Raw genomic sequence first — 11,363 nt, forward strand, 5'->3', positions numbered from 1 at the left:
ATGAGACTTCATGTTGAATGGGTTGACTCTCCACAAGTATGATCACTAGCTCCAAACTTCCAAATTGCAAAGTTTGAGTCTGAAATGATGGTTCAGTAGCTACTGAGGCATGATTTGATGTCACTGGCTCGTCGACATCTAGCTCGATTGTCCCCTCCTTCGCCAATTGCATAATTTTCTCCTTAAGTGTTATACACTTTTCAATAGGATGACTGATCAACCTATGATACGGACAATAATTGGGATCGGATGTCTTGTTCATTTGCTCAGGGCGCTTTGACTCCGGCAACTCGATGATTTTGTTTTCAAGCAATTTGTCTAGCATGCCAGACAAGTCAGAGTCTGGGAAAGGGTACTTCTTAGCTTGAAGCTCTTTCAAAGTGGGTTTATCTTTCTTGACAAATCTCGAAGATGAACCCTTACTTTCTTCTTTCTTCTTCCCTGAAATCTTGATGGGTGCAGAAGAGGTAGTCACAGACAACGTCTCCTTAGTTGAACTTTTAGAGGACTTGTCATTTTTATAATACTCCTTCTTTTCTTTCTTGGCTTCCAAAGCAAGCCCCTTCTTCTTCTTGTTGTAGGTGATCGAGAGTTCCATGTCATGAGCTCTCGTCGCCAACTCTTGAAAAGATCCTGGTTTGATACCCTTTAGGATGTAATGTAGTTCCCAACTCATCCCATTAATGCACATCTCTATGGCAGAGGTTTCAGTCAGTCGATCCTTACATTCCAAACTTAGAGCGCGCCAGCAGTTGATGTAATCAATGACTGGCTCTTCATCCCATTGCGCAGTTTGAGTTAGCTCAGTCATGCTAACGACACGTTCAGTGCTGAAGAACCGCCCCAAAAACTCCATTTCCATTAGATCCCAACTATCAATGGACTCAGCCTCTAAGTTGGTGTACCAGTCAAAAGTGGTTCCCTTAAGAGAACGAACGAATTGTTTTACAAGCAAGTCACCCTTGGTACCACCATTGCTGCACTTCTCTATGAAGTGTGCAACATGTTGTTTTGGGTTACCCTTTGCATCGAAAAGTTGAAATTTTGGAGGTTGGTATCCAAACGGCATTTTCAGCTCATCTATCCTCCTAGTGTAAGGCTTCTCATAACGCCGGTTATTATACAAACCTCCCCCTCCAAGTTGGCTCTTGACAACATTAGCTATCATAGCTTGAACTTGTTCAGTAGTGATTAAATTTTGTGACCCATTTGGCTTTAATTCCGTCGATTTAGTGCTACCATCTGAGCTGTCATCACTTTCAGTCTCAATCGATTTTTTCTCAAGCTTCTTTGTCAAAGCAGCAATTTGTTCATTTTGCTGTCTGATTTGAGCATCTTTTTCCTTCCCATCTTTCTTTAGCTGTTCAAGGATACTGCTCATTTCAGCCAATTGTTGTTCGACCGTCTTAGTATGCGTCACCATAACAGCAACAAAAGTAGGCTCAGGTGAGCTCACACTAAACTCATTGTCATGTCCCTCATCAAAGTGATCAAAGGATGAGTTTGTGTGGGTGACAGGCTCGAACGAACCAAACACAAGACTCTCATGTGATTTGTGAGTGAAGGACATGAGAGACCTCACAGAAGCAGTAAGACGAGCGCGACTTTTTCGTGCTTTGGTTGGGATTGATACGGCACGCAAGCTTCTTGCGGCGGAGTCAACAATAGCTTGCTTCATCCCTCTAGTAACGATGCCCTCATTAGTTTGGCTGTTAAGCATTTCAGCCAACTCAGCAGCCCTTTGTTGAGCTGTAGTAGAGATTCTTTTGTCGACAGGAGTCTTTGAGGCCATTTCAAGTTTTTTTTTAACGTACGGAAACAGAGATGAGAGGCAGAGATAGTCCCACCGAGCGTGCCAAAATTTGTTTACACAAATTTCGAGTCTAAATAAATAAAGACGGGAAATAAAGTAACAAATGAATTTATATTAATATTTGATTTTTGGGTACAATCTCTGTATAAAAGTCTATAATAAAATAAACTAAGTCCTCTGATTCTGTTCTGCAGCTTAACGATGACACGTATGTGACACCTGTAGGTTGACGTTTGATGACGTCGACTTGAGTTTGAATGCAGAGTGACGTTTAATGATGTCAACCTATATTCAAGGGTTTTGTTTGAATACACCTGAACGAGGGCTTATGAAGCTTAATCCTATTCAAATGTGTTTGAGTGTATCTGAACAAGTCGGCACGAGTTTGATGTGCTTATTGACTTACTTCAGAGAGAATTCCGTTTGAGTTTTATGAGCTCTTGGAATAATGATTTCTGGGTCCCTTCAACTGATGGAGGAATTGTGTATTTATAGGAGAAAAGAACCCCTTGAGTGGACTTAGTAGGTTTGGGCCTGACCCATTTTATGACTTAGAAGTCTTTTAACCTGGTCCGTTAAATTTATTCTATAACCCGAATTATATTTGATTAATTCGGATTATTTATTTGGGTGGGCCAAAAAGTAATTAAAATGGATTATTCATATGATTTTAACCCAAATTAATTTATTTAATTTAATGTATAACACTCATAAAATTTTCGTGTCTACAAGGCCATCCAATAAAAAAACCAGACTCAGAAAATTGATAATTAAACTTCGAAGATCAAAGATAAACAAGCACGAACTAGAAGAATTCGCCCTCCCAAGGAAACCCTAGAGGGAAGGTTTTTTTTTTTTTTTTTTTTTTTTTTGGCTACAATAGATAATAGTATTGATTACATACTCCCAATACAAATATTCCTATTTACCATGTTAATATTATACTTATTTTCACTATTTTATTTTCCTTTTCAATCTTTAAAAACCACTAAACTTATCTTTCTTTCGAAAATGGAGAGACTACGGATTTAAAAAAATAACTACTCGTACATACTACCTCCATTAACAGTTATTTGCAACAAAGGGGGGTATGCGCGGACTCCTAGGCAAAACTTCTTAAACATGATTATTGAAAGTTATGCACATGTAAGTAATTATTAGTCAAATTTATTAAAGAAAAAAATGCAATTGCAATCTAACCAGAACCGCCCGTACCACCACCACATGCGGCCCAAAACCACCACCATGCCACCTTAAACCCATGAACGACCACCCACGCCACCCACAACTCACCGAAACCGCTCACAAACCACTGAAATCCACCCGAGAACCACAAAAACCACGCTAAAGGCCAAAACCCACCAAATCCGAAACCCAAACCCACCCACGAAATAGCCACCAAAACCCACGAAATAGCTGATCAGGAACCACCCACGAACCACTAACACCCACCCACGACCCACTAACTCCCACACACGAACCACCAATACCCACGAACCACCAGCACCCACGAAATACCCACGAACCACCAACACCCATGAATACCCACGAACCACCAGCACCCACCAAAATCCACGAAATAGCAAGCCACGAACCACCCACGAAAGCCACCAACACCCACGAAATAACCACCCACAAACCAGCAACACCCACACACGACCCACTAACACCCACACAAACCAGATCTAAATAAACCCACTGATATGTCCATTTTATATAGTATTTTACCCCCGTCCCTTGGTCGTAATTAGTAGTGTTTTTGGCTCCTTAGAGCCACTTTTGTTACTAATATGCATTTTCTAGTGTTTTCGTAGTTTCGGTTGAGTGTTGTAGGGAATTGCACCTTTGGAGTATTTTCCCGGGATTTTATGAAGCTACTACGAGCATTGGAGGAGTATGACCGTCATTGAAGCCCAAGGCCGGCTAGAGCCATCGAGCCGGTGATTAAGGGCTCGGTATTTGGAATACCGAGGTTTGGACCGAGTATTCAAGACCCGAAGAGGAGATCCGGATTGGGCCGAGGAGTCGAGCCCAATCGGAAGTCTAAAACCTTGAGGAGCCACAAGGGCCCGATCGGGTAAGCATAGCCCCGATCGGGCAAGGCAAGGCATCATAGGGCCAACGTGCTAGGCGCGCCCGATCGTGCGATGCTTAGCACGATCGGGCAAAGTGCGCAGCAAAGGGCTACGAGCAAAAGGCGCGCCCGATCGGGCGGCCCTTAGCCCGATCGGGCGCGTGTTTCTAGAGGAGCTTGTTAGACGAGCACTTAGTTTCTATTTAGGAGTTTTGATTAGAAGTTGTTTAAGTACGTTTTAGGATAATTATTTTTACGGACTCTTTTCTTTTCACTTTCTCTCTCTACTTAATATTTTCTCTCTCTAGACTTTTCTCTCTACCATACTCTTGATCTTGACTACTTTGTAATTTCGCCGTCTTGGTACGATTTCTATTTCAATTAATTTCAGTAATTTCTTCCTTTCAATTCCTTATGGCTTACTTTATTATTATGCATGTTTTAGATTTAATTATGTGTGAGTAGTTTAATTCTAGGGTTTATGGGGATCCATAATTAATATGAAGGGATAATTTGTTATTATTGATCATTGATATTGCATGATAATTTCTTATTGAATTGTTTTAATTCTTTGCAATTAGATTATGAATCGAGCAGATGTAATTTGATTGTGAATGTTTAGCAATATTGAATTGATGAATCGAGCATATGTTAATTTAATATTAAAGGCTATTTTCAATAGGAACTTAGATCTAGTAAATTGCGAGAGCCTGTTAGATCTATGTTGATTAATAAATTGCGAGAGCCTGTTAATCATGTTATTTGTGCAATGTTGATTATTGATTGTTATGTTTTATCCTGGAATATTAATTATTGGTGAACCTGTGACCCTAGGCCTTCTTATTATTGTTTTTCTCCCTGAACTTGATCTCCGTAGTTTAATTTCACATTACAAACAACAAATTGGTTACTTTAATAATTTAGATTATATTAATTAATTAGGAGTAGAAAGACCAGTTTCCCTGTGGATTCGACCCTACTTCCCTATCTACTTTAGTTAGAGGATTTAGGTAATACTTTTGATTAGGTGATACGACTCTAGCCTGTCACCCACCCACAAACCAGATCTTCTAATCTCACCCACGAAATAAGTAGAAATGAAGGTGAGAAATGAAGATAATAATAAGAGATGAAGAAGGAAGAAGATGAAGATGGAGGAGAGAGATGGTGGGGAAATGAAATTAGGGGTGAATCAGAATTTTTTGGGGTAAAAGTTTAGATAATTGTGTTAGATTAAAGTTATAATAATTTGTAATTATGTGTAGTATTATGTGTTAATAATTTTTAGATGAGGATATTTTGGTCATTTTACTAGAAAAAAGTTAGGCCCTATTCTTTTGAGCTTCTGGGCAGAGCAAAGCAGATTAAATTTCAGCAAAGCAGATTTCAGGATAGCAGAGCAGAGCAGAGCCGAGCCGAGCCGAGCAGAGCAGAGCCGAGCCGAGCAAAGCAGATTTCAACATTATTATTAATACTATTATTAATGTTATTATTATTAATGTTGTTGTTGTTGTTGTTGTTATTATTATTATTATTACTATTATTATTATTGTTACTATTATTATTATTAATACTATTATTAATGTTATTATTATTAATGTTGTTATTATTATTATTACTATTATTATTTATACTATTGTTAATGTTGTTGTTATTATTATTATTACTATTACTAAGTACATATACCATTGATTTAGGTGAGTGAAACCATAAATATATGTATACCATATTTAACATATGTTAATAGTAGAAAGATAAAAGACAACGGTTTACTTATATTTATTTCACAAAAATTTTAAAATAAAATGATTTAATGAGTAATAATGATTTTACTTATAAATTTGTCTTAATCATATATTTTATACCCTAAATATAATAATGATATACAAAGTACTACTTGAAAACAACCTTTTTTTTTTTTTTTAAATTCTTAAATTGTATGGAAAGATTTGAAAAATAATTCAACTCAATGAACTAACAATCAATACCCACATATATATAATCACTACTACAAAAAGCGTGTTTTCGTGACGCTTTTTAGGCCTTTTTTCGACGCAAGAAAGCGTCGAAAAATTATTTTTCGACGCTGTAAAAAAGCGTCGAAAATCCTTGAGTCGAAAATTTTTCAAGGACACAAAAAGGCGTCGAGATTCTCGACGCTTTTTAGTGTCCAAAATAATATACGAAGCGTCGAAAATTACGTATTTCGCGCATTATCCCAAATTTATAGTTTTTTTAGCGACGCTTTTTCCTGTCCACATAATCAAATTTAGCGACGCTTTTTGTTATCTTGCGTTTATTCGTGTCAGCCTATGGTATGGCGGGAAACTCTTTGAAATTTGAAAATGTGCAAATATTTAGACATTAAAAAGCGTCTAGAATTTTTTTTTAAGCTTTTTTTTTTCTTTTATTAAATTATTATCATCATACATACATTATAATTATTTAAATTTATCATAAATTAAATTAATTAATAACATTAAAATAAAAATAAACAAAAATTCTATATTACTAGATTAAAAAAAAACAATAATTAATCAATAATAAATTATTAAAAGAGTACGTACGTAGTTAATTACCAAATTTAGAAAAGAAAACATCAACACAGTACAATCATTAAAAAAAAATGGTCGCATATTATAGTATGTAGCTTGTCCCTAAATAAATACATCACTAATATATATAAGACTAAAAACCAAAATAGATAGATGATGGCCACACTGATCGATATAGTCGCTTGTTGATGCTCAAGTGTCTCGGCCTATTCTTTTGTTGCACCTACATTGCCTTTTCCAATCTTCAAAAAAAAAAAAAAATACAAAGTATAAATTAGTCTAAATCATGCTAAAAATTACAAACAACAAATTAAAACAATAACCAGAATTTGCAGCCATTCTAGCAGGTTAAAAGTAATCTATTATCAATTGAACACCTTATTAATTCCATTACTCATCACCAAAGTTTGACTATTAGAAATGTTGTCTATTAGAAAATTCTGATGAGGCCTAACTATGTACCAAATATAATAAATGCGAACTAGTGATCCTTTTTTTTAAGCAAATAGGAACTATAATATATTAATTACTTGAGAGAGTTACTGATGGCAATTCAGGACAAAAGAGCATGAACTTAGAGTACATATTAGTGTGCACAGACCTAGCTGAGCACGTCATATAGTTACAGAAACTAGAAGTAAGATAAAGCATAATAAGCCTAGAAGAGCAATACTTAAGCCTTCTAAAACAACCAAAAGCAGCTGCTGGACTTTTCATGAACACATCTGTGGCAATAATTCAGCAACTGGTGATTAACAAAAGTACTTGCTGGGTGAAAACTAATCCTAAGCAACCAAATCTGGAATTTCTGCAGCATATGAGTCGTAGGTGTCTGTAGGAGGATAAGAAAAAGGACACACACAAGTTTTGATGTTCAGAGCTGCAATTCAGAACAGCAATACCAGAATACAAGCTCTGAAATATAATCACACACATCTTTGCCAAGAACTAATAAGTCTATAGTTGATAACACACACACACACACACAAGCTCTTACTTTCACACACATAAAGAGAAATGTGACTTTGTTACCTGATGTTTTGCCTTTCCTAAGAATTCAGATGCTTTGTCTAGAAGACCCGGAGATGCTTTCCCTTGACGAACTGCACCTACAACCTGAGAAAATTGTCCAACAAGCGCTTTAAGAAGAAGATTGTTGTGTCCGACCTCGTCTTTCAGCTTTTCATTTTCTTGAGATAGTGTATCATTTTTCTTGTGCAAAGCATTCACTTCTTCTTTAACACTATCCATCACAATAGTCCTCTTTTGAACTTTTCCATAGCCTTCCTTCCTTAACACACCACGTACTCCGAATATGTCCCCCTTTTTAACCCCTAGTCCGTATCCCACCGGACGATCGGGAATCTCATTGCCATACATAGTTTGCTGAAATGCTTCATCTTCGAGCTCTTGTTCAGACATCTTAGGGTGCACCATCCTCAACTCTTCAACCTTAGCTTTAACATCATCCTATACCAACATTTAGGAGTAATGTAACACCACAAATAACACATAATCACACCACAAAATCTACACAAAATGATACCAGAAATCTGTCACAAAACCATACCACAAAATCTTGAGTGACTGAGTCAGGAAGAAATTTTCCGTCTTTACCCGCATGGGTTTTAATCCACAGCGCTAACAAGCTCATTTTTTCTCCATGTTCATCCTCCTATAAATAATAAGGCAAAACAAGCATTAAATATGTGTACAATAGTATATAACGCATATAATTTGGCTTTGCTCTTACTAATATCCTAAGTAAATATAAAATGACATATATATTCATACATAATCAGCTTGTTGGTTTGCAAAACTTTTAGAGCCAGATGTATGAATCTGATTTTGACAAGCTCGTGCCTTTTTACCGCATGCGGACATAGTCTGCAATCACATTTTCAATTTTTTTTGTTAGAGATTAAATGACGTTTGATAGAGTAAACAATAAGGTAAATATTGTCCTTACTTTCCCGTAATCCGAATCCCAATATTTTACCAACTTAACCCAGTTACTACTGGTAATTCCATGTGGCACATTATTACACATATCATCCAATTTCTTCTCTAGTGGCTTGTAATGAATCATTTTCAGAGAATATTTGAACTGCCTCCAACATTTATTGGCACGCTTGAGAGCTTGGTTGTCATATTCCACACCAGGAGGAATCACAAAACGGTCCTTCAGTAAAAATAATTAGTTAAAAATGTAAATCAGCAAGTAATATATTAGAAGTAAGAGACCGTCTAAGTATCTGTCTTAGGGATGAATATACTTACTCTTATGTCTTTAATTATTTTCCCTTTAAAATGCTTGTCGATTGCTTTCCAATCTTTTTCCCCAACTGGACAATGTGACTCCATCTTCGCAATCATACTAATGAATTTAACCAAAATATGTCCACCCTTCCTGATTGGCTGGCATAAATCATTGAATTCGACATAGTACTGGACGCCGTTATTACTCCATACGTCAATTGGCAGAATAATACCACTTACTAATGTAGTATTACCCTTGGCATCTAAATAAAATAACAAAATTAAGTTAAAAGAAATAATCAGTTAAGTGAACAATATGTTATAACAGAGAAGCAGATAAAATTTTGCAAATACACACACACAAGCTAGCTGCAATTCAGTTCTGATGTTCAGACCTGAATTTAAAACTGAATTCCAAAACTGAATTCAGATTTGAATTTCAGTTCTGATTTCAGGTCTAGATTTCAGTTCTGATGTTCAGACCTGAATTCAAAACTGAATTCAGATTTGAATTTCAGTTCTGATTTCAGGTCTAGATTTCAGTTCTGATGTTCAGACCTGAATTCAAAACTGAATTCCAAAACTGAATTCAGATTTGAATTTCAGTTCTGATTTCAGGTCTAGATTTCAGTTCTGATGTTCAGACCTGAATTCAAAACTGAATTCCAAAACTGAATTCAGATTTGAATTTTAGTTCTGATTTCAGGTCTAGAATTCAGTTCTGATGTTCAGACCTGAATTCAAAACTGAATTCCAAAACTGAATTCAGATTTGAATTTCAGTTCTGAAATCAAAACTGAATTCCAGACCTGAATTCAAATTTGAATTTCAGTTCTGATTGAATTCATTTCTGATGTTCAGAGCTGAAATCAAAACTGAAATCCAGAACTGATTTCAGATTTGAATTTTAGTTCTGATTTTCAGTTATAGAATTCATTTCTGATGTTAAGAGCTGAAATCAAAACTGACATCCAGAACTGATTTCAGATTAGCACAAAACCAAACAACCATGACATTAGCACAGAACACATACCATAGAGACTCAATTAAAATGTCAATTCGCATGTACCTCGACATAACAAGCATAATTTACTTGAAAAATTCATTATGCAGCTCAATACAAGTTTCAAGAGATAAACAATTCCATATATCCAAATTTAGAACAAGTTTGACAATACCCCTTTAAAATACATATGCATGTGTAACACATATAACACAAGCTAGCCTCCACCCCCTCCCCCCACAATAACAAGCAGCAGCAACATGGCAGGATCACACCACAACAACAACGAGCATCAGCATGACAACTTTAATAGAAAACATTTACCTATGGTTAGAACCTCCTCCTTGTCGTCAAAATCAATGTCTTTAGGCCAATCCGGAAGTGCTTTTGGTCGTAAGGACTTCAATTGTTTAGGGACCTCTTCTGATTCGTTTCCATTTTTTGGTCTTTCATGATTATCCTGTGGAGCTGTAGCTGAAGTTCTCACAGCACCTGTTTCACGGTTCCGGATTCCTCGTGTAGCAGGATTTGGGCGCTCGGGAGGTTTGTGAGAAGTAGAAGGGGAGTTCAATGAGTCTGGTGCAATTGAATGTGGAATATTAGGTGGGACTTTTGCTGGGTATTTATTATGATAACCTGATGTAGCTGCCTCTTTGACTGAACTCGATGTTGAACCAGGAGGATTTTTCCAAATGGATCCTAAACTATTAGGTGGTTGTTGGTCAGATGTTGTACTGGTAATGGGTGGAGAAAAAGGCCCCCATGTCTACAAAGAAGTATATAATTAATTGCTAATTAAAAACAATGACATTAAAAAAAATAAATTAAAAAAAAAATCATGTTACAAGGATCCTTAAACCAATATATAATAGGGACATCACTTTCACTAAGTAAATAGACATCCATCAAAGTTATAATATCAAGAAGTTTATCCACTTAAAAATAATGTAAGTAATTCAAGCCTACAAACTTGTTGAGGGGTGAAAGAAGAAAATTAGTATAAGAAACATACAACAACAAAAATAAGTCATGCAATTTCGATGAATTCCTTATTCAACAAACCATACTGGAAATCTACAAAACATGACTCCAAGGCAATAGGCACACGTTTTTCAAGTAATTAAAAGATAGTGTCACATGAAACATCCAATTAGGGAAATCTAATAAAGCCTACACAATTGAAATAAGTATATGACATACACGTACTAATCAAGCCACAATCTTTAAAAATGTATTCTAGTTTGAGCTAATGTCTAAGGTAGAGTGTACCTTCTTTTGCCGCAAAAGTAATTGTGCGTTTTAAGCTACTGAACAAGGCTGAAAACAGAAAAGGTAGTGTTAGTAAGCTTTAACATAAGATTTTGCTTGGGTGGATAAAAAGAAATAACAAGATTTGTCCAATCTGTAATTCTAGTAGTCTGGTGAGCATTTGAGCAATTGAATAAAGAATCAAAACTATGACCAATATGGAAAACTAAAACAACAAGATCAGAAGGTCTAAGACAAATGGGTACATGTAGATTAAGATTGGAGAGATAAACTTTACAATCACAAAAAAATGCTGCAATCTAGAGATGATAACAAATTTTTTTTTTTTTTTGGGTGAGCAGACTATATACAGAGAATTCACAAATTGGCTTCGATCTTCTTTAGCTATGC

General features: G+C 36.0%; 1 protein-coding gene across 1 annotated transcript; it reads right to left on the bottom strand.

Moving 5' to 3' along the window:
* Positions 1–6,337: 6,337 nt before the first annotated feature.
* On the bottom strand, positions 6,338–10,610 carry LOC145570960 (uncharacterized). Its single transcript, XM_081630073.1, has 8 exons — positions 10,581–10,610; positions 10,029–10,470; positions 8,723–8,964; positions 8,412–8,624; positions 8,237–8,329; positions 8,013–8,117; positions 7,475–7,912; positions 6,338–6,684 (listed from the first exon to the last, which is right to left on the bottom strand). Exons 1-8 carry the CDS (start codon positions 10,608–10,610, stop codon positions 6,649–6,651), a joined length of 1,599 nt encoding a protein of 532 aa, XP_081486199.1. The 3' UTR covers positions 6,338–6,648.
* Positions 10,611–11,363: the final 753 nt, after the last annotated feature.

The sequence above is a fragment of the Chenopodium album genome, chromosome 12, assembly GCF_948465745.1.
Source record: "Chenopodium album chromosome 12, dcCheAlbu1.1, whole genome shotgun sequence".
Classification (NCBI taxonomy): Eukaryota; Viridiplantae; Streptophyta; class Magnoliopsida; order Caryophyllales; family Amaranthaceae; genus Chenopodium; species Chenopodium album.

Excerpts from the sequence above, each read along its gene's own strand:
- LOC145570960 (XM_081630073.1), bottom strand. The coding sequence starts at position 10,610 with ATGGATGTCTATTTACTTAGTGAAAGTGAT. Across the intron at positions 8,625-8,722 it reads AAATAATTAAAGACATAAGA|GACCGTTTTGTGATTCCTCC; the intron begins GTAAGTATATTC and ends TTTTTACTGAAG. Across the intron at positions 8,330-8,411 it reads GGGATTCGGATTACGGGAAA|ACTATGTCCGCATGCGGTAA; the intron begins GTAAGGACAATA and ends ATGTGATTGCAG.